The 24222-nt window shown below is 38.2% G+C and overlaps 1 protein-coding gene across 10 annotated transcripts in view; it reads left to right on the top strand.

Moving 5' to 3' along the window:
* The window catches only part of BCKDHB (branched chain keto acid dehydrogenase E1 subunit beta), a 210614-nt gene that overhangs the window by 35649 nt on the left and 150743 nt on the right, over positions 1-24222 (top strand). For all 10 annotated transcript variants that reach the window (XR_010413678.1, XR_010413679.1, XM_064597797.1 and 7 more), the window contains 3 exons: positions 12183-12316; positions 12753-12908; positions 15010-15118. Coding sequence is in view for 8 of the 10 variants with exons in the window: in XM_064597797.1 (XP_064453867.1) it covers positions 12183-12316; positions 12753-12908; positions 15010-15118 (399 nt within the window). In the remaining 2 variants the exon portion in view is untranslated. The remainder of the gene's footprint in view (positions 1-12182; positions 12317-12752; positions 12909-15009; positions 15119-24222) is intronic.

Below are 24222 nucleotides of genomic sequence, written 5' to 3' on the forward strand. Positions count from 1 at the left end.
AAAAAAAAACACCCAAATTTTTGGTTACCACTGTTTTGAAACAATTGCCACACTCTCCATGTGTAATTTATTTTAAAAATACCTTTTTTTTTTTTTTAAGATTTTATTTATTTATTTGACAGAGAGAGACACAGCAAGAGAGGGAACACAAGCAGGGGGGGTAGGAGAGGGAGAAGCAGGCTTCCCGCTGAGCAGGGAGCCTGATGCGGGGCTCGATCCCAGGACCCCAGGATCATGACCTGAGCTGAAGGCAGATGCTTAACTGACTGAGCCATCCAGGCGCCCCTAAAAATACTTTTTTCAATTTATTTCCAAGTAGATTGTTTTTTTATTCTAAAATTGAACAGTAGAGTTGATTATTTGGTATTGTTCTTTTCCTAGGATATTGTTTCTCTAACTGCTATTAGCTAACCCTATATGTCTATGGATATTCTGGGAGTTTTCATATCTTCAGTGAGATTTAACATTTTAGGGGGTTTAGTATCAGTGGTAATTGTTTAAAAAAACCCAGATTTTGGGTCATCCAGACACCTGCCATAGAACCAAGTGTTACCATATGATAAAATCGGTGTTTGTGTTTATTGTTGTGTTCGTGCCATGTGAAGGGTAAGTACTTCACAGTGTCTGAGTGTATGACGCTTTCATTTGAGATTCAGATAACACACAGTGACAGGAGCATTCCCGCCTGCCCCACCCAAAGGATGCGGATTATCCTGTGTTACAGCCTCAGTATAGTGATGTATCATCAGGTTACAGTCAGATGTATTTCACAGATCCAATTTTTAATATAGCATCTTTCAACAGTTCGCTAACGGTAAGTTTATCAGTAATTAGACACTGAAGAACTTTCTTTACCTGATTCCAGCAGTAATTGAATAGCTACACATTTAATGCAGATTTTGACATGGTTATGGTAGCAACTTTATCTTGAAGCAACTTTCTTAAAATGATCATTCAAGGAATGCTTCCTGGTGGTTTTATTTAGTGAGTCTGATTATCCTCACCTCGTAAAGAAAGCCATGAGGTCATACATACTATTTTGTAGGGTGAATTTAAGTGAAAATACATTTTTTCCCCATTAGAATGATTAAAGTTAAAAAAGAAAAAAGGATCTAAAGCTCCATTGGTGCTCTCATTTTAGCAGGAAACCATGGTTTGTTACACTGTATTTTTGCTGGTCATCTCAATTTAATTGGTTATGTAGTTATTTTTGTATTTATAAATTTGTTTTACCTTTGTTTTATCAGGGCAATAAATGCTAAGTTTAATTTTGTGTGTATTAAAATAACATAATAAGACTGATTGAAGTTGACATGAGGAGTGCAAGAGAATATTTTTCTTTTAACCAAGATGTCCATCTAGTACTGTTTTGAGAAGCCTTGGCCTATGATATTGACCATTATTATATCACAATCATTGTGGCTCACCTTCAACCAGATGTTCCCTCTGTCAGTCTCGATGGGTTGCTTAAAATTAACTCTTTGCCTTTTCTGTCATTTCTAAAACAGATTTCTCTAAGATGTGGCCCCCTAAAATATAGCTATGAGGTAAATAAGCCAATAATTTTGTGTGTGGATAATTGAATTTTCAAGATATTATGGTCTGATTTTATAATTTCCCCTGATTTGAGGTATCCTTTTTATTTTAATATTATTTTGATTACTTTTTCATTCAGCCATCCACTTAACAAATATTTCTTAAATGTTACTCTTTGCCAAGAACTAGGTACTAGAGATAGTGGAACATAATTCTCATCTTTATGCTTGTGTGAGTCTGTAGTCTCTCTTTGTGGTCACGTTTACCTATTATATATTTAAAGAAGTTCATGTATATGTTACTTAGTACATGTCTATTTCGACCAGACTTCTTTGTGCCTTGCTGTCATATCTACATGCCTTGAGTACTTGGGGAACATGACCACATCCTGATAATCACAGACTTAATTAAATGCCTTTTCAACCCAAGGTGATGGGTCTTTTAAGTCTGCTCATTCAAGTAGTGCTATTGAAGGCCTATTAAATTCAAGACATTGTGCTAGATACTGTTGAGTGTCCAAAGATGAATGAAACCATCTGTGTTCTCAGGAAAGGAGCTTACAAATTTTAATCTAGTCATTGAACCCTTGGAACTGATTTTTGGATCTGTACCCCAAATTGTAGACTTCTTGATTACAGAGGCACTTTTGCATTTCATCCCTCCATCTCTTCATTCGGTAAACACTTACTAAGCATATGGATTTGCTCCTGGTTGACTTCTATCTTTAATTTTCTTCTCACCCATTTTAATGACCCAGATCTCTTTGCCACGTGTTTTCTGAGAAATAGAGGTGGAATCTATAGGACCAGGCTCACAAACAACCCTTTCTATCCATTGTTGCCCAGAGGATTTGGAGAATGTTGTGATTGTAAATACAGGTAAACTTCCTGAATCTGGAAACCTTAGAACCTGGAGTCTTCTGGAATCATAAATAGAATGCTGCTTTCAAGTGAAAGCAGGATTAGGCAGAAGGAGATGTCCAGAAGTGATTTAGGTTCTAGGACCACCGTGGCCAACCCTGGAGGGATTGGGATCTCTGGAGTCATAATGGCCCTTTGGGTTGTCCCTAATTGGACTGAAATGACCAGATCTTTATACTCTCACGCTGATCAGTCATTGGATAGTGGCTACCAAGCATGACCTTGAGCTAGAAAGTTCATTACAGTCACTAAAAGGGCTTACTGCTGATGTCTGTTTGCTCACAGCATTCTCGGCAAGCAGGGCAACAAGTTCTCCACACATGGGGGCCTGGGCTGCAGGCATCATGGTGCCCACCGTAGGGAGTAAACTGTGAGAATTAATTACCTTGATGGTAGAATGGCTTATTCAAATCACTTCTTAATTTTCCAGCTCTAATATCCTAATTTAGGATGCTCATATATGGTAGATTAGTTATGGCTAAGGTAAACACTTAGCTTTATATTTCCCTTATTACTTTTTATCTAGGTGTTAATATTATTAACCCTAGGTGTTAATAGGTGTTAACCCTAATAATAGTGACTGTATGTCTTGGTTTTATTCAGAACAGCCCTGTTTTTCTGGGACTACACAGTTTAGGCCTGTTGAGATCAATCAACATCTGTTAATTATTTTTAGTATCCTTAACACTCCCAGACATTTCTGTTTGGAAGATAAATTGTACAGTCATTCTACCTAGTATTTCTATTTTTAAAATTTGTTTGCATGTTTATTCTCTAAAAGTCTTTCTAATGAATGGAATACTCTATGTACTTTTCTACTTATTTTAAGAGGTAGAAGTGATCTTCTGGATTAATTTTTTATTTTTGCTTTACTTGACCCTAAAACAAATGCCTTTCATCTTTCAAATTCTTTATCGGCAAACTTTAAGATGTAAAATCACAGTGTAGTCCGGAAAGTCTGTGACTGAAATTATTGCGATGTATTATCCGCCCCCCTCCCCGTCAAAATTATATAAATAATGGCCTTGCCCATGGTTTATTTTATAGCTTAGTCATGAATGTTTCATGTCCTTATTTATCCTTTTGGTCAGGGAATCTGGGACTTGAAGTGTTTCCCTGATGGAGGTGATCTCTTTTCTGGGAGATGATATGCTGATCTGTTCAGATTTGTGTCCTAAGGAAATACGTGTTGCTTAGAGATGGGCAGTTTTAAAGCTGCCTTTTCAGAAATTTTATGGGAATAAGAAATTTAAATTTACCCAAGGTAGATTTTTTTTTTTTTAAAGATTTTATTTATTTATTTGACAGAGAGAGACACAGCGAGAGAGGGAACACAAGCTAGGGAAATGGGAGAGGGAGAAGTAGGCTTCCTGCGGAGCAGGGAGCCCGATGCGGGGCTTGATCCCAGGACTCTGGGATCATGACCTGAGCCGAAGGCAGATGCTTAATGACTGAGCCACCCAGGCGCCCCCCAAGGTAGATTTAATAACTTGCAGGACCACTGTGTTCACAAGGAAAGCTAATTTAAAACTCGTTATGGGTTCTGAAAAATGTCTGGGCACTGAACAGAAGGAGGTACTCCCTGACTTTCGTAATCTACCAGGAGGTAATTGGTTGTCACCTTAACTCATGGCTGCCTCTTCTTTTTTCCTAATTATTGTTTCTTTGCACTCTTCTCACTGTTTCTGGGCTAATTGTGGCCTAAATGTTGTGATAGAGAACCGGGTTCACTGGGGGACCCAGTTGTGTCCATCTGTGACTCTGGCTAGAAAAGCCATCTGCTGGTTTTCTTTTGATATTTGGCATTACGTGGTGGGCAGTATCTTTAATGTGTCCGTGTGCTGCCAGTGACGTAATCACGTTCCCTTTACAAAAGAAGAAAAGCTATTAAGAAAGTGGTGGTATGACTTTATACCTGGTTTTTGTCAACAAGTGAGATACTAACACGTCAGTTATTTAAATGACCAAACGTCTGGCATTCTACACGTGTTTGCATGGACTCAAGAGATCATGGAGTTATACAAAGAGAGAGCCTAAAATTTAAGCACAGGGAGCAGAACTGAAGAAGATGGCATGTTGTAGGAATGCCTTTACCTGTAGCATCAATAGCAGTGAGTTTATCTGAAATGTTAACTTAATTTTACTCTGTTATCTGAGGTTTAGAAAGAAGTCATTTGGATAGTATTTCCTCTTTTCTGGCTTAGTCAAAGCTTGTTGGGCATTGAAGAGCTATTTCAGAGTAGGCATGTTTTTTTTTCTTTCTTATGAAATCAAAGCCCCTGGCCACTTAACTAAACATTCATTGAACTTGATTGACAGTGCTTTGATAAAGCCTCTGCCCCCTTGCAACTTCCCTTGAGCTTCAGAAGCTAGGGTGTCATTAGACTCAAGCTGCCTTTGAAAGTTAGGAGTTGCTGGGCGTCTGGGTGGCTCAGTTGGTTAAGCGACTGCCTTCGGCTCAGGTCATGATCCTGGAGTCCCGGGATCGAGTCCCACATCAGGCTCCCTGCTCGGCAGGGAGTCTGCTTCTCCCTCTGACCCTCTCATGCTCTATCTCATTCTCTGTCTCAAATAAATAAATAAAATCTTTAAAAAAAAAAAAAAGAAAAAAAAAGAAAGGAGTTACAACTGATTTTCGATTTTATTTATCATTTGGATGAATGTTTTAAATGGTCATGTGTTTCAGGGCTATCCTGAAATTCTATGTACCACCTGACCTAAAGGATGTGGTCGGTGTGAGATTATTATGTAATCACATAATGCTACTTAACAGGGGTGAATTCGAGAAATTTCATTCTAAATATCAAAAAGCTGAGTTTAGTCACCTCAGAAAGTAAAGAAAGACTGGAGGTCTGAATCAAAAGAAACCTAGCTTCCATTGTTTAATTTTTCCTTTGAAAATAAACATTTATTGAGCACTGTCAATAAATAATTCAGTAAATTACTGAATCCTGAACACTAATACTATCCTTCGTTGTCATCCATTCACGCCAGGCCTCTGTTCTTCGTTCCAGCCTGGCTCACTGTCCGCCTTTCCAGTACTCCTGTCCATACCCACATGGATGGTGTTCTCAGTGATCTCTCTAGTGATCTTGTCCTTCATCCTACCTCAGCCCCTCACTCTCACTGTCCTATCCCAGATGTTATCATTATCAGTAGTAACTGCGGTCCCTCCAGAATCTCAGTTTAAAGCATCCTCAGCTCTGACTTCCGCCTTGAACCTCCCCAGCTCACTGCTTCTAGTACCTCCAATCCAATAACCTTTTGACCTTATTGATTCTTAAAAGCCATGGATTCTACCACCCTGTCACTGTATCTCACTTTCCTGATGACCTTTCTTTCCTTTATTGCCCAGTTTAAATTCCATGTCATTATTTGCTTGGCAAAATCCAATCGCAGCTAACTTCATTTCTAAACCCTCAATCTTTTATTTTTATTTTTAATTTAAATTCTATTAATTAACATACAGTGTATTATTAGTTTCAGAGGTAGAGTTCAGTGATTCGTCAGTCTTATATAACACCCAGTGCTCATTACATCACGTGCCCTCTTTAATGTCCATCATCCAGATACCCCCGCCCCTCCAGCAACCCTCAGTTTGTTTCCTATGCTTAAGAGTCTCTTATGGTTTGTCTCCCTCTCTGATTTCATCTTGTTTTATTTTTCTCTCCCTTCCCCTATAATCCTCTGTTTTGTTTCCTAAATTCCACATACGAATGAGATCATATGATAATTGTCGTTCTCTGAGTGATTTATTTTCCTTAGCATAATATACCCTCTAGTTCTATCCAGGTCAATGCAAATGGCAAGATATCATCTTTTTTTTTTTTTTTTTGATGGCTGATTAGTATTCCATTGTATATGTATATACCACATTTTCTTTATCCATTCATGTGTCGGTGGACATCTAGGCTCTTTCCATAGTTTGGCTATTGTGGACATTGCTGCTATAAACATTGGGGTGCATGTACCCCTTTGGATCACTACATTTGTATTTTTGGGGTAAATACCCAGTAGTGCAATTGCTGAGTCATAGGGTAGCTCTATTTTCAACTTTTTGAGGAACTGCCATACTGTTTTCCAGAGTGGCTGCACCAGTTTACATTCCCGTCAACAGTGTAGGAGGGTTCCCCTTTCTCCGCATCCTTGCCAACATCTGTTGTTTCCTGACTTGTTAATTTTAGCCATTCTGACTGATATGTGAGGTGGTATCTCATTTTGGTTTTGATTTGTATTTCCCTGATGCCGAGTGATGTGGAGCATTTCTTCATGTGTCTGTTGGCCATTTGGATGTCTTCTTTGGACAAATGTCTGTTCATGACTTCTGCCCATTTCTTGATTGGATTATTTGTTCTTTGGGTGTTGAGATTGATAAGTTCTTTATAGATTTTGGATACTAGCCCTTTATCTGATATGTCATTTGCAAATATCTTCTCCCATCTGTCGGTTGTCTTTTGGTTTTGTCGACTGTTTCCTTTGCTGTGCAGAAGCTTTTTATCTTGATGAAGTCCCAATAGTTCATTTTTGCCTTCGTTTCCCTTGTGTTTGGAGATGTGTCTAGCAAGAAGTTGCTACGACCGAGGTCACAGAGGTTGCTGACTATGTTCTCCTCTAGGATTTTAATGGATTCCTGTCTTACGTTTAGGGCTTCATCCATTTGGAGTACATTTTTGTATATGGTATAAGAAAGTGGTCCAGTTTCATTCTTCTGCGTGTGGCTGTCTAATTTTCCCAACACCATTTTCTAAACCCTCAATCTTATGTAGAATGTTGCCAGAGAAAAAAGTCATCTTGCAACTGATGTCACTTTTAGTCTGAGACTAGTAATCTCCAGGGGCCACTCCTGCTGTGTACTGTCCTCCTGCCTGATCCTGGTCCCTTCACTTCTCCATTTTCCCATTATTACTATTTCATACTTTTCTCTCAACACTGCTGCCTCCATCCTTAGTTTTTATCAATAATCTAGTTTCGTGTTTTGCCAAGAAGATAGATGCAGTGAAGAGAGAACTTTGACAAGCTCTCACGGCTGCACACGCTCCTATACCCGCGTCAGTGCCCACCCATGCCTTTCTCCCGCATTCTGACTGGACACAAGGGTTCCTGTCAATCTCTCCACGCCAGACCCAGTCCTCCCCATCAAAGACATAACCCCGGTTTTCTTCCGTCTCCCCATTTAATTTTCTCAATGATTTCTTCCTTCCTTCCTTTCTTTTTTTTTTTTTTAAGATTTTATTTATTTGACAGAGAGAGACACAGCAAGAGAGGCAACACAAGCAGGGGGAGTGGGAGAGGGAGAAGCAGGCTTCCCGCGGAGCAGGGAGACCAATGTGGGGCTCGATCCCAGGGTCCTGGGATCATGACCATAGCCAAAGGCAGACACTTAACGACTGAGCCACCCAGGCACCTCCATTTCTTCCTTTCTTATTGATCATTTTTATCAGCGTGCAAATATGCTTTTTTATTGGTCTTACCAAAAACTTCCCTGTATTGATCCCATATTTTTGTCCAGCCAGTTGTTCCTCCTTTTTTCTCCTTTACAGCAAAATCTCTCCCAGTAATTATCATTACTCATTGTCTCCGATCTGTCTTCCCCCGCTCCCTCTCGATCTAGGCTTTTATTCTTTCCCTCCTTCCTACTTTGCTGACACTGCTAATGTCGAGATCAGCCGTTATACAATTCTCAGCCCTCCTCACGTGGAACTGATAGCATACAGCACCAGCTGATTACTCCAGTCTCTTCGAAGAGGCTTCTAGGCCAGCACGTTCTTCTATGTTTTCTCCAAACTCTGGCTTTTTTTTTTTTTTTTTCTTTTCGACTTTGCTGATTATATTAGTTCTCACTGCTTGTCTTTTTAACATTGGATCTTTCCTCTATGTTCTCACATAAATTTGCTTGGCAGTTGCATCCAGGCCTGTGCTTTTTAGTGCTGTTTTGATGCTGAAGACTTTCAACTCCAGTATGTAACAGTCTGTTTACGAGCTTTACCTTAACATCTGAAGGCATCTCAAATGTAACCTCTCCATAACTGAACTCCTGGTGTTTCATCCCAGTATGCTTCATAGTTCGCCCTTCCTTAGTTAAGGGCAACTTTCTCCTTCGGCTTGCGTGGGCCAGAAGCCTTTGAGTCATCCTTGGCAGAGTCATCCTTGGCATTTTTCTCTGACTCATGCTCCGTATCCATTTTATCAACAAATCTTTTTGACTTTATATTTAGACTATATCCAGAGTCTCACACCTTTTCTGCAATTAGGTGTCATTATCTCTTACTGGTATTGTTGCAGTATCCTGTAATCAGACTTGCCATGTCCCCCTTGCCTGGCTAGAGGCTATTCACCAAATACCAGCTAGAGAGATGGAATATAGTTGAGAGAAGGCGTGATTTTGCTCAGTGGCTTCCTCTATCCCTTACCTACTTGTTGACTCACTCATTGTCATAGTAAAAGAGAGCTGACAGTGACCTACAAGGCCCTGTCTGATCTGTGCCACCTCCCCATCCTACCTTCTCAACTCTTCAGCTTTATCTCCTACCACTATTTCTTTTACTCCAGACCAGGCATTCTGGACTTCTTACCTTTCCTCTGATGTAATAAGAAATGCCCCATACCCCAGGACCTTTGCACTTGCCGATCTCTCTGCCTGGAACACTTACTCCCTCAGATATATGCACAGTGCACTTTCTCACTTCCTTCAACTCTTTCTGTATATGTCATCTCTCACTGAGGTCTTCTTGACCCTCCTATTTAAAATCACAGTAGGCCTCCTGCTTGTAATTTTTTTACTCTTTTTAGTATCATGATTCTTTTGTTACAGATGATAAATTGAGGGAGTTTAGTAATTTGTGGAGATAGCACTGAAAACCAGATCTGTCTTGCCTCATGGCACAATCACTGTATGTGTTAATTTACTCATTGGGATACTGTGTGTACGAACTTTATATCAGGTTAATGGCATTATACATAGAGGAAGTCATCATTATCGTGCAATTTACGTGTGTTCTTATCCACATCATTACCTTTTGGGGAGAAAATAGAAACAGATTTTTAACACACGGTTCATGTCACTGCAGCTTGTTGGAGAGAGTTGTTAAATTAAGCTGTTTCCTCAGACCAGGCGTGAGTTTGAGCAACAGTTCTGAGAAACTCAACTTTTCTGTCTTCTAGCAGCAAAAAAAGCTGTATTTAGGGGCGCCTGGGTGGTTCAGTCAGTTGAGCGTCTGCCTTCGGATTGGGTCATGATCTCAGCGTCCTGGGATTGAGCCCCGCATCGGGCTCTCTGTGCAGTGGGGAGTCTACTTCTCTCTCTCCCTCTGTGTTCTCTCTCTTGCTCTCTCTCAAATGAGTAGATAAAGTCTTTAGAAAAAAAATAAAAGGCTGTTATCTACTGAGATGGCAAATACCTGAATCCAGGGAACTTGAAGTGGCAGGGACTAAGTAAGAACACTGCTTACCTGGTTAAGGTGGCTCAGGCATTCCAGGGATGTGGATTCCACAGGAGGCGGCTAGAATCTTTGTTCATTGTCTACTAATGAATTGTTCTTAGTTCAGTGGAGCCCTAGATTTTCAGAACTTATCAAGCTATTCGCAGTCAAATAGGGAACTGATGAGTGATAGAGGTCACAATTTCAGAAGATAGTCACAGATGGTGATGAGTATGAATCATGGTTTTAAGTTTTTGCACCTGCTTGTAGAGTGCAGACAACAGGTTGTGTCTGGCTGGTGTTTCCCAGCACCTGCCCTATTTGTGGTCCATATTCAAAAGGAATGATTGAGCTGAGAGTGGATTCTGTGCACCAAGAAGAACCGGTGTCCCTCAATCATGGGACTAAAATATGCATCTCCGATCTGTCCACAGACTTTTGGTCACCTGGCCAGACTGGGGTCATTATTTGCGTCTCTCCAGCTCCCCAAAATTGGGATTTTTCAGGAAATGCTGATATTGGCTGACGGGTGGTGAAATTTCAAATGAGAATTGAACACTAGTAACATGCACCTTGTTCCAGTGCAAAGCCTGAGGTGTTTATCAAGCACTTTTAATTTGAAGAGTCTCAAACTCCAAATTCTGTCTTTTCCTTAGTGGGTAGAGCTGAAATCTCTGCTCAGCTCTTTGGGCTTCCAGCTGCCATCTGCTGAGTTCTCTGAGTCTCCTACAGCCATAGAGGTCAGCCAAAGATTTGAACAGTTTATGCACAGACTTTGGGGTGCCCCTATGTGTTGTTCTTCTTTTAGGGCCTTCGTTCCTCAGTGTCTAGCCACTGGCAGCCCTGAACCCCATTCTCTCATTCTCTCACCACCAAGCTAATAAAGACTGAGTCTGTCTTGTTTGAATCCTAGCAGTCCCTTGTCACAGAGAGTGGAGAAGCCCCCTCAGGGGACAAGACTTATAAATGTTATTTTTATCCACTGCCCTTCCTTTCTTTCAAGGGTCAAGCCCCCTTTGGGTTAGGCGCGCTTTTTGGCTCTCCAATGCCTTTAAGTCAGTTATTTGTTATATTGTGTCCAGAGTTGATAATAGATATGGGTGGGTTAGTCTGTAAAAAGCTACTCGACTCCTTACTAAATTGGTAACCTCAACATATTGATACATAATTTTCATTGTCATTCAGTTCAAAATATTTTATAATTTCCTTATAATTTCTTCCTTGAGCCGTGGATATTTAGACATATTTAAAATTTTTTTCTAATTTAGGATTTTCTAACTCTCTTTCTGTTATTGGCTTCTAGCTTAGTTCCATCGTGGTCAGGGAATACACCCTGTTATGATTTTAATCCTTCAGAATATGTTGAGATTGGATGTATAGCCCAGTCTGTGGTCAGTGAATGTCCATGTTCTGCTTCCTTGAAAAGGGTTTGTATTCTTGGCTGTTGGGTGCAGTGTCCTCTGCTTGTCAGTTAGGTCGTATTTGCTAATCATATACCAATCTTCTCCAGTCCTGCCTTTTTATTTTGGTATGCTTTTTCTGTCTGTTACTGAGATTGGTATATTAATATCTCCCACCATATTGGGAATTTATCCATTTTTCCTTTTAATTCTGTTAATTTTTTTTTCCTTTTTTTTTTTAAAGATTTTATTTATTTGACAGAGAGAGCACAAGCAGAGGGAGAGAGAGGGAGAAGCAGGCTCCTGAGCAAGGAGCCTCATGTAGGGCTCGGTCCCAGGACCCTGGGATCATGACCCACGCCGAAGACAGCCGCTTAACCGACTGAGCCACCCAGGCGACCCTCTGTTAATTTTTCTAATTTCTTTGGAGCCTGTGTTCCATGAGTGTAAATTTAGAATTATGTCCTCCCTTTGAATTGTACCCTTTAAAACTGTGAATTTTCCTGCTTTATCTCTGGTAATGCCTTTTCCCCTAAAGTCTACTTTGTCCACTAATCCTGTGGTGACACCTTGTTTTGGTTAGGGTTTTCATTGTTTGTTTTCTTTCCTTTTACTTTTGAGTCTTCTGTTATCTTTATTGTCTCAGTGTTTTCTTTTAAGTAGTTGGGTTTTGCTTTCTTTTATCCCAGAGGGACAACCTTTCTTTCAGTTGAAACGCTAAGATTACTTACAGTTAATATAATTATTATGTTTGTATTTAAACCAGCCCTCATACTAGTTATCTTCTATTTCCTTCACCTCTTCTATGCTGTTTTTCTCCATCACCATTAACTCCCTGAGTTTTTGGTTGTGCTGTGTATTATATCACTCCCATTTGTCATATAAGGACTATTTTTTCTTTTTTTAAGGAAAAGATAGAGTTTTCAACACGCCGTTGTGTGAACAAGGAATCGTTGGGTTTGGAATTGGGATCGCAGTCACTGGAGCGACGGCTATTGCAGAAATTCAGTTTGCAGATTATATTTTCCCTGCTTTCGATCAGGTAAGAAGGTTTCATTTTACTGTAATTGAACATTTCTTTTTCTTTTTTTTTTTTTTAAAGATTTTATTTATTTATGAGAGTGAGTGAGAGCATGAGCAGGGGGAGGGGCAGAGGGAGAGGGAGAGGCAGGCTCGCCACTGAGCAGGGATGATCCTGGGATCATGACCTGAGCCGAAGGCAGACACTTAACTGACTGGGCCACCCAGGCGCCCCTCTAATTAAACATTTCTTAGATTAAGTCCATGAATTGTTGGGAGTTTTGCTTCCACTCTCCCACCTCTGATCTTGGGGATTTTTAGGTCGTCTTTGAGCTAATGCATTAGGAGTTATTTTGTTATGTGCATATATTTAAAGATCTAATAAAATGGTTAAGGAAAGGGATGGAAATAAAGGACTCCTTGTGACCTGTCCTTCTTCTCCCCTCCCCCCTTCCAAGATTGTTAATGAAGCTGCCAAGTACCGCTATCGCTCTGGGGATCTTTTTAATTGTGGAAGCCTCACTATCCGGGCCCCTTGGGGCTGTGTCGGCCATGGGGCTCTTTATCATTCTCAGAGTCCTGAAGCTTTTTTTGCTCACTGCCCAGGAATCAAGGTATCCTCATTTATGTACTTTATTTGTTCTCTGTTGGATATTTCCATTTTGGTTTGTTCTGTTAACTGATATGATTATCTAGAGGAAAGCAAACAGGATTTATGGAATTTATGTGAATTTAATTGGTTTTTTTTAGAAAGAGAGTATTTATTTTAGATCAGCTCTCCAGTTCCCAGGTTTATAGAATATTCTTGTTGAAGTAGCACTGGCTTAACCCTGACATTAATTTCACCAACTTCAAAGGATGAGATAGAGAACATAGTTGGTTTAACTTCCCCCTCTTTCAAAGCTCTGTTTCTTTCTAATGGGGCTTTCTCACTTAACCGATTCTGAGTTAATTTTAATAAATCTACTGTTTAATTCATATTTACCTCAAAGTCAGAGGGATAGGACTTTAGCTTCAGTCTAAGAGAAACCCTTGAAATCCAGATGTGTTTTCCAGGTAAGGTAATACTCGATCAAACAATTTTGAAGCATCTGTCTTTTAAAGCCTTCCATAATAATCTTACGCCTTTCACAATAGTTTAGGTCTTTTGATTTAAAAAAAAAGTGGCTTTTTTGCATATTTTATGTTAATTTTTACATTATCTTTTCTATTTCTATTTACTGAAGAGCTTTCTAGGGCATCGTGATGGAAACGCCTATGTCCACCCAGTGATGTATGTGTGTTTGATAACATGAACTGGTTGTAAACACATGTGTTTTATTTTTATTTTTTCTACCAGAGCAGTCATAATTTTTTTTTTTTTTTTTTTTTAGTTGAGTAGGGGTTGCATAATTTTTCAGTGTAAGCTGGAAGTGGTAGGTTGGGACAGAAGCCACATTTGAAACAATACTTATTTTTGTGCTTGAGCTGAACACTGATTCACATTTAAAGTTTATGATCTTACCCAGAATTTTTAAGAAGAGATTTTTTTTCCACAATTTCCTAACTTTCTCCACTTGCCCCTTGCCCTCTTTTTAATCCCAAATGAAAATAGTACAAAATGCTAAAAGTACATGAGGAAAGGAGATGAAGAGAAACTAAAGTAGGAACCTAAAGACATTGTGTAGTACGGTAAGCGATGTGTTCAGCAGTCTGTTTTTATAGAAAAGAGTGAGATTTGTGCTATTTTTTAAATAAGAATCCTAAAGTTTTAGGATGGTGTAAAATTGATTTTGAAAGCCAAATGTAGTTTGTTTCAAGGACTCTTATTTGAGTCTTTGAGATAAACTCAGATTTATTTTAATAACTCTTCCCATGTAACACTGGTATTCACTGGTATTTATGCAGTTATTTAACAGTCATTAAAAACTAGACATAAGCTTGTGATTTGAGGCAAAATGGTGTAGTTAGAGCTTAGGGTCTGGTGTCAGAACTGTAGAAGAATCCCTGGTCAAGCAATCAATGTGACTTTGGACAAATTATTTGATCTCTCTTTTAATCCTTTGTGTCTCTTTCTAAATTGGGGAAAATAATAATAGTATGGGTTGCTGTGAACAGTAGATCCACATAGAGTGCTTGGCCCAGTTAACACTTGTGCCACCTTCTGTGATCATCTTCCTCCTTCTCAAAGGCCTTCTCAAGAGGAAGTGGGCAGTATCCACACTTTCCTTTCAGCTTTGCAATAACCAGACATTACAGTGCCCAGATCATAAAGTTCAGCAGATTATTTTCCACTTAGGAAATGAAGACCCTGTGTTTCATGGGAAAGGAGGAGATTTTGGTATATTAAAATTGGAGAAGAATTGCATGCCCTTTGAAAGTAGCAGTAGAGTATTAGTGGAAAAGCTTTTTTTAGAGGTGAATATAGGAAGATATCGACAACTTTGCTTCTTGCAGATTCCTTTTAGTATACATATGCAAGTTTAGCTTTTTAAGAGAACAGTATCTTAGCCACCGGACTATGATGGACATGTGATAAATACTTGTTTAACAATGGAATTTTTTGGGGATGGGACAATATGTAACACTTATAATGGTAATTAAACTAAAAATACAAGATCCCTGCAATTAGTAACAATTAGTTACTGAAATATCAACCCTTCTTATAAGTGAGTTTACTGGGCTACATTTTATACTGAAATGGTCTTTAAAAAAAAAAAAAATCTGTTTTTGCAGGTGGTTGTACCCAGAAGCCCTTTCCAGGCCAAGGGACTTCTTTTGTCATGCATAGAGGATAAAAATCCTTGTATATTTTTTGAACCTAAAATACTTTACAGGGCAGCAGGTAAAGGTTTCCTTTATTTTATATTTGTGACTGTCTTTATGCATTTTGTTTCACACAGCTCCAAAGAATTGTAACCTTTTTTTTTATAAGCTTGATTTGTATTTTCCTTGTTTATAGAAAATTCTGATTGCTTTCTTCTATATTTATTTTGTCTTTCGCTGTTTATTTTATGCTAACTTTAGGGAAAAATCCATCTAGCTGTTTTAGGTTCTGATTGTGGAAACAAAGGAGCAATGTGAAATGGTAGCAAGAACATAGAGACTATGTTTAGTCACATAGTAGATGCTTAGGAAATGTAGGTTGAATGGCAAAGTGAATGAGTGCATTGTACCAAATAATATCAAATGTCCTTTTAGCTATGGGTCTTCCTCTAAATCAGGATACATTTGATAGCAAAGGGGGTACTATCAGTGCTATAGCTTTAGGCCAACACTAGAATGATTGTCTAAAAGGCAAACTGAGATGTTCAGTCACCCTGCCTTGAGCTCAGAATCATAATTCTATAACCTTCATCTGTGACTGCTTATTTATTACCTATAATGGAAATTTTAAATATCAAACTATTCTGTCTAACGTATATTTTATTTTGAATATAAAGAACATTGCTTTGGTAAATCATTCTTTTTCTTGAATAGTTAAGCTTATCATTTTTTATTGACGTAATTTACATATAGTAAATGGCACAGATATTCAGTGTTCAGTTTGATAGATTTTTTTGACAGTCTTACACATCCAGGTAAAGACTGTGAAAAACAAAATCTACAACAATTTCATCACTCCAGGAAGCTCCTTCTGCCTCTTCCCTGCCAATCTATTTTCTCTACCCCAAACTTAGCCACTTTCTGATTCTGTCCCCGGAGATTAGTTGCACATGTGTTAGGGCTTCATAGAATTCAATCATACCATATGTATTCTTTTGTGTTTGCCTCCTTTGCTCAACCTCATGTTTTGAGATTCATTCACACTGTTGCTTATCAACAGTTTATGCCTTTTTCATTGCTGAGTAGTATTTCTGCTGTATGACTATAATCACAATTTATCCAGTCTCCTGTTGATGAATAAATGTCCATCACTGTTTTCAGTTTTGCCTATCTTGTACAAGGTTGCTAGGGACATTCTTGAATAGGTGCTTTGTGAACATACTCTTTCCTTTCTTTTGAGTAATAAACATCCAGGAATGGAATTGGCATTTCACAGGGTAGATGTTGATTTAACTTGGTAAGAATTTACTGAAGAGTTTTTCGAAGCAGTTATACCATTTTATACTTCCATTGGAAAATTTTCAGAGTTCCAGTGCTCTTAAGTTAAACATATTTTAAATGGAATCTTTACATTTTTTAGGAACTCTGTTGTGATTTATATCTCATTATGGAATTAAAAGTAACATAAGAATTTAAAGTCTTGAGGTGAATAGGAAAACACGGAAGGTGTACACTGAGTAGCTATTTGATTGCTAATTACTTTAGATCCCCTATGGATATTATATTTGTAAGGCCAACTAACTGTGCAAGCTTATCAACTAATGCAGATTTTTTCAGTACATATTTAATAAATGGAGAGTGAATAAGAAACTTAGAAAAGTAATATTCATTTTGCTGCAAATTTGGAAATCAAGATTGGTAAAGGAAATGTGTAATGTTACAGGATTCCTGCTAAGAGAATGAACTTGAGAAATTTGTTGTAGCCTTGGCACTGGGAGAGATTATGAAAAACACTGATGAGGAATGGGGCTCAAAGGCTTTTCAGAAGTTTCCCAATGATTATGTGCCATTTCATGGACTTTAACTCTGAATCTTTTCTTGACCTCCAGGGGCTCAGTAAAGAGCAAAATGGGTTCTTTCACAGTGAGAGAGTTTCTCTGCAGAAGAAAGTAGTCTAGGAAAAAAGAGCGAGCCACCAAAACTTTCATATCTGTGTTCTCTAGAGTTGATCCCTGGGCCAGCAGCCTAAGCCTCCTGGGAGCTTTTTAGAAATGCGCATTGTCAGGCCTCGCTTCATGACCTGCTGAATTAGAACCCCCGGGAGTGAGGCTGAGCTGTCTCTTAGCAGCCCTCCTGGTGACTCTGACTCCAACTAAATTTTGAGAACCAGTGCTTCATATCAGTTCTGAAACAGTAACTGATGCTGCCTGTCTCTATTTATCTTATTTGATTCTCGGTTCTTAGAATTCAGGATGCTCCTAACCCATGGTTTTCTTAGACTTAGCTTCTGGTTCTATCGGTATCTTCCAGTTGACCATATTATTGGAAGGGACGGGGAGGGGAGGTGCGCTGCCTGTTCTGCCTCTGGTTCTTCATTGCCCTCCATGCAGCGGATCTTCCTAGCTCTGCTCATCTCTCAGGTCTGCTTCACGCTGCTGGAGGAAACACCAAACTTTCCTGCTGTTCAGAATGATATAAAAAGGAACGGAGCATTTTTGGTTCAGTAATCTGAGATTATTTGTAGAAGACATTTCTGTATTAACAGAATCAGATAGAGCAATGAAAAAGATACTGTAGGTTTATCACAGAGGCCACTTAGAAGTGGTGGCAATGGGAAGACTTTTAATATCCATAAATAATAATTTAATAGGTTGACTATTATTCTTACATTCTTTTTGAATTTTCAGCATACATTTGGGAATAGTTAAAATAGCGTAGACCAAAGGTATAAACCCTTACGTTTAGAGTTTTTTAAAGGAATTCATTCTGGGAAGGTTCACAAATGTATTTTAAATACTAGGCTGACAATCCTTTGCAAAAATAATCGGGAGTTGTATTCGTTACATGACAGCCCATTTAGGTTAATTACTAAGTAATCTTAATTAAACAAAACATAGTCATATGTAAGTAAAGATAACTTGAGTATAATGCAATGTTTATAAAATCTATGTATGGAATGCCCTCTTAAACATAGATATATTCATGAGGTAGATGATTCTAAAAAAAGTTAGATATATTATTTAGGCTAACAGTAAACCCTTGGTAAGGCCTTAAGTAAGACAGAAATTTATTTCTCTCTCACATAAATATCAGGCACCAGAATCCTGTCTGGTTTCTCCATTTGTCTTTGTGACTTTCCAGCTTCTGGTCCCAGATGGCTGCTTTGCTCCCAACTCACAGAAACATTTCAGCCACAAGGAAGGGGGAAGGAAGGGAGGGGAAAAGAATTCTCCTTCTCTTAAAGAATGACTTGGAAATTGCACATATTAAATCTGTGCATATTCCATTGGTCAGAACTTCATCACGGTGCCACACCCAGTCACAAGGGAGGCTGAGAAAAGTTGTCTTTAGCTTAGTGCCCAACTAAAAATTTTATTATGCAATGATGAGAGATGGATATTAACAACTACCAGTATCTGCCACAGTTGCTTGTATGGTTTCCAGAAGAAGTCATAGATTTTAAGGAGGAAAGAGAACTGATAGCAGTAATAATTATTTACCCTTTGACCCATAGTCTTCCTCTAAGAATCTATTTCAGAGATAGACTAATAAAAGTCTGAAAAAATATTAGTGTTCACTACAGCACTATTCATAAGGGCAAGGACTAAAAACAACCCATTTGTCTATCACTAGGGGACTTGGGATTGCTTGAATAAGCTAAGTTATATCCATCTGATGGATTATAATGAGCACATCTCTAGATACTGCTGTATCAGTCAAGGTTTGATCAGAGATGCAAAACACAAGATCTAATGAAGAATATATAGCTATAATATATATAATTATAGAAGCTGAACAGTCTATGAAAATTGTTGCTTCTGTATTTGGTGCTGTCTACTGAAATCTGTAGGGTTGATTGCCAGGCAGGGAAGATGGACATGAAGTAGGAGAGAACAAGGACAAACTAGAGCCTCCTAGGATGGATTGGAACCCAATGGATAGTCTGGAACTGATGTCTAGCTCTTACTACCTCCAAACCTTAATATGAGGAAAGACTGGTCATTAGACTGGGCTGGGAGGCTTTAACAGCTTGTCTAGGAAATGGTAAGGGCCTGAATTAGCAGAGGGGGGTGGGTTGGGAATTTCTTAGATTATATGAAATACTTGGTGTCTAAATGAATTTCAGGAGGGGAAAGAAGAGGGAAGTGTTGAATAAAGATAGGATAAGATTTCCTTGTCTGATAATAATAGAATGGTAGATTAGATACCCTAAAATGAATGGTTGGTATCTATATGTGTATTTATTTTGGATGTATACTGAACTGGTACAGAAAAAAAAGAAGGAAAATGAAGGAAAAACTCCTGGTTTAGCCAGAAATTATAAACCAAGGGAGAATTAGCTGAACGATAAGGCCAAAGAAGTTAGCAGAATGTAATCTAGAGAAATAAAGAAAAGGAAAGTATGAGAGAGATGTTGAATAGGAAGGGAGGATGAGAAGGCCTAAATATACCTGGGGAACAGAAGAGTGCACTTTCTAATAATGTTCATTAATAGAATTTTGTTGAGAAGTAATTCCCTGGCATATTTTGCCATTGCACCATTGTAACTAGGTGAATACAATAGGAAATTTCAGGAAAGCATCATCTGTTACTTGCTTTTTCCTCGTCATTAAGGTAAGCTGTTATTTCCCCAAATTTTGAGTCATGTTCTATACATAATTCCCGAAATAAAGTATTTATAGGATACCAGATAAAGAATTCCTTAGGAAGCCAAAATATTTGACATATATAAAAATAAACTTGCTAACTCAAAGAATTTTCCTATAATATATAATTTTATCTACATTATTTATGTCACTAAATGCTGTTTGAGATTGATTTAATTGTAGAGGCTTTAGCTCAGAGTCTTAGTGCACAGCTCTCTCTCATTTAGCTTTTTACCACCTATTGGTCCCTTATTTTCCTGCTAGGACCTATTCTTCCCATGGCCACTGCTCTTACCTGACTCTTTGTGGTTCTAAAGGGGCTGCCATGATCTCCAGTGATGATATGAGGCTCAAGCCCAGCTATTCTGACTTTTCTGGGATTTTATATATGGAGACAGAGCTGCATTTTCTATGGGTGGTTTGCCCAGAATGACGTGAGACTGGGGCCTAGTTCCCTGACAGCTTAGTGAATGATGGTCTTTAGTAGAAGATTGTGGGAAGGAAGGAGAGAAATAGAAACCAAAAGTGAAAATCCTCACCATTTTGATTCTTTAGGTTCTTAAAGTTCCTTGAGTTACTCTAGTTCCTTTGATCTTCCTCTGTTTAAATGGACGGATCCGGGGGAAACCTATTAATCTCATTTTAGGTATAATCTCCTTTGAGTTCTAGTCCTCTGTAACTTTACTAATAAAATAGGTAATCTTGACTGGTATAATACATAATCTTGATAGAGAAAAGATGCTTCTCTTTTAATATGAAGCTATCCTTAGTTTGATTAGTATAGTCAACAGCCTTTCATAATTTAATATAAATGCTACTTTCGTCCTAATGGCTGAAATAGGAGCCCTATCTGTTTATGTATAATGGAATTTACTTCATAAGTTTGTTGAGAGGATTAAGTTGGATAATGCATGTGTGTATCTGCCTCATCTTTAAGCACTTTTTGAACACTTAAGTACTAACATAGTACTGTATTGCATAGACAGAAGGACTATTTCAGTTAATCCTCATAATAGCCTTATCAGAAAAATTCTGTCACCATGACCATTTTATAGATGAGGAACCCCTGGGCATTAGAGAAGTTAAGCAACTTGCTCAAAGCCACACAGCTAGATTTCAAACCCCATTTGTCTGTCTCCAGAGCCAGGTATTGGGCATTTATGACACCAGTGGTTCCATTGGATCTTCACAAGAGCCCTCTGGGGTGGTGGTATCCTGAAACTGAAGTTGAGAGTTTTCAGAAACTTGCTCACAGAGGAATAAATGGTAATTAGATTTAAACCAAGAGGTTCTGACCCCAAAGGCTGCCTTCTTTCTAACATTGCCCAATTTTACGTCCCACCTAAACTTTATTGAATGGAGGGCATAAATAAAACAACTTTCTCTAGCATCCTAGTTTCATGCCAAGAAATACGCCATTTTAAAGATTTACCCACAGAATTAAAATGATCTACTTTTAATTTTTTAATTTTTATTTTTTTCAATATTTTATTTATTTGACAGAGAGAGAGTGAGAGAGGGACCATAAGCAGGGGGAGTGGGAGAGGGAGAAGCAGGCCTCCCGTGGAGCAGGGAGCCCGATGCAGAGCTTGATCCCAGGACCCTGGGACCATGTCCTGAGCTGAAGGCAGCTGTTTAACGACTGAGCCACCCAGGCGCTCCTAAAATCATCTACTTTTTAATTGAATGGAAATCTGTACTATCAATAGCTATGCTTTGAGGCAGTACATCCCTTATGTAGTGTGTAGTCCAAGGTTTGAATATGTACTGTGTTAATTTCTCCATTGGCTTAGGATTAATTTGCTTCTTTGAAAGTTATGAAAACTATATATGTCACAAATTCAGTGTGGTTACGGATGGGGTTTGGGAGCCTGTGGTTCATGCATTCATTAAGGGACCTAGTCCCTCATTCCTAGCTAGAGGCCAAGGCAGCTGAGCAATGTCTCTTCCTGCATTTTGAGGAGAGGGGGTGAAACCATTTGGTGAAGGCAAAGCATTGTCCTTGTCACAGCTCTTCTCGACCTCTCTGATTCCCTCCTTTTTGGGCCCAGTCTCTATCCTGTTCCGTATGTTCAAACATCTGTGCTATGGTGACTCTCCACATGTCTGGGCTACAATGATACTTGAAATGATTTCTTTCAGTTCAGCCATTAACTTTATGAACTGTAAAGATGAAAGTAAAAATAGGTAATCCATTCTTTATGCAGCAATTTTCTTGAATTTTGTTTCTACTTATGTTGAATATATAATAAATAAATGTAGAACCTGTATCTTCTAAATTTGGAAGGAAAATATTTCTGTATTCTAATTTTGATACGTAAATGCAATTAAACTTTCAAAAAATGGGAGAGGTATGTTTAGAAAAGACAGATCTAGAAGAGCAATCTAGTCAGTGTCAAAAATGTACAAAATTGTTATGATTCAAAAAGAAAATGAGTCAGTGTGACATTATCAGATATAGGCATCTTGTAGAGAAGCTTTGCTTTTATCCTTTTTGAGCTTTTTGGATTTATTTAGTTGAAATTGATTCATGACATCAGTGATAATGAAGTAAATACGGCTTTCATCTATGGTTGTTCTAGTGGGGAAAAAAAAAGACTAAAAGTCTTGTGGTGCTTCATTTCTAGGATTCAGATGACCCTTTCAGGCAAAAATAGGTCATAATGGTATCGAGGGGCTTTTCTTTTCTTTTTCTCCTTTCTTTAGTAAATACATTGATTATATATGAATTCATATATCTTGAAGAGAAGAAAATTGTTTTAAGTAGCTTTTGAGTGGTAGAAGACTTTAAAAATGTTTATGCCCAGTATCAGTGTACACAAAAGAGTATTTTACCTTTTAAATTTGTTTTGATTGACATCATGAAGTGGATTATCTTGATTCAGGCAAGTACATCTAATACTAGTTACACTCACAAGAATTGAGTAATGTGAGAGAATTTAATTCGTTTGTGATATTTTTGAATTAGTTTTTAAATTGAAATTAACACTTTTACGGAAGTTAAAAAGTCAAGTATGTATCTTAGGACAAAAAATAGTAGTTTCTTACTTCAGCCTTCACCAAATTGGTGATTCTCCCCTACAGGCGATTCTTTTCAACTCTTTAAGTCATTTTTTCTAGTAATTTATCATATTTGTAAGAATATGCTTATACTGCTTTTTAACATTTTAGGGGTTGTGATTTTTAACTTCCTACTAGAATTTAGCTATTTTATGTCTCCCCTTTTCCCCAGCATGTGCCATTCCTTCCTCTCAACATATTTGAACTTCTCCCCAAATCTTCATGGACTTTGAGTGTAGTTTTTGGTCAGATCATTAGTGTTTACATTACTATGATCATCATATTGATATGATTTACAACTGAGCAAAAAAAAAAAATAAGGGCGTTTTATTCCCTCATTGATATACAGGCTCTGTCTTCTCTGGACCAAATAATGTTTTTTCTCTTTTTTTCATCTGCTTAATTTCTCATGTTCCTATTACCGATAAAGTCCCTAATTTCCTCCATATAACCTATTTTCATTATGTTTGGACACATTAGGTGGCCAGTCAGGTTTTTCTTTTTCCTGTAGGCATCTTTTCTGCCCTGGGGTAATCCAGTAAACTCTGTGTTAAGAGTGTGGATTCTGGAACCAGATTACCTGAGTTTGAAATGCTGGCTCTACTCCCTACTTAGCTGGCTGACTTTTGGCACACCACTTATTTTTCAGTCTTTCATATCTGCTTACTGCAACTCCTAAAAAGTACAAAAGAGAAGATAAAAGGAGCTTATAAATCCATTCCTTAACTACTGTTGACTTTTTATTGCATATACTGCCAGACTTTTATCTGTACTTTTAAACAAATATTATTACTATCATTTTATTTCAGTGTTTGCTTATTTGATTACAAGTGAATTTTTATATTTCATGTTTTTTATTTCATATTTGTTCTTTATAGTCATGTGGACTTCCATCTTAACCTTGCGGAGTAGCACTTATTTTATTTTATTTTTTCAAAGATTGTTTATTTATTTATTAGAGAGAGCACAAGCAGGGGGAGAGGAACAGAGGGAGAGGGAGAAGCAGACTCCCCGCTGAGTGGGGAGCCCAACACGGGGCTCAATCCCAGGACCCTGAGATCATAACCTGAGCCGAAGGCAGACGCTTAACCAACTGAGCCACGCAGGCGCCTCTGGAATTTATTATAAACCTAAAACAAACAGGGAATGCAGCTAATAGATTATTGTCCTATTTTGTGATGAGAAGGCCTGATCTATTAAGTAGCAAGAAGAATCAAAAGTTTTCAATCAACTTGAAGTACAAAATTTGCCTTTAAATTTGTTTATATATCTTCTGTGATTGACTTGATAAATTGAAATTTTCATGGGATAGGACCCAGTGAAACTTTCTTATACTCGGCATATTCTTTATATTATTGACATTCACTTTCAGACTAACTTTGGACATTAGACAGATGTCTATTTTTGATCATTGGCCTAATCCAACTGGATGCATTGTCAATGACTAAGCTTAAGCTACATGATAGACTGATTTACT

This window comes from Mirounga angustirostris, unplaced genomic scaffold (assembly GCF_029215605.1).
Source record: "Mirounga angustirostris isolate CCGP_5_RB_7025 unplaced genomic scaffold, mMirAng1.0.hap1 SCAF_8, whole genome shotgun sequence".
Taxonomy (NCBI): domain Eukaryota; kingdom Metazoa; phylum Chordata; class Mammalia; order Carnivora; family Phocidae; genus Mirounga; species Mirounga angustirostris.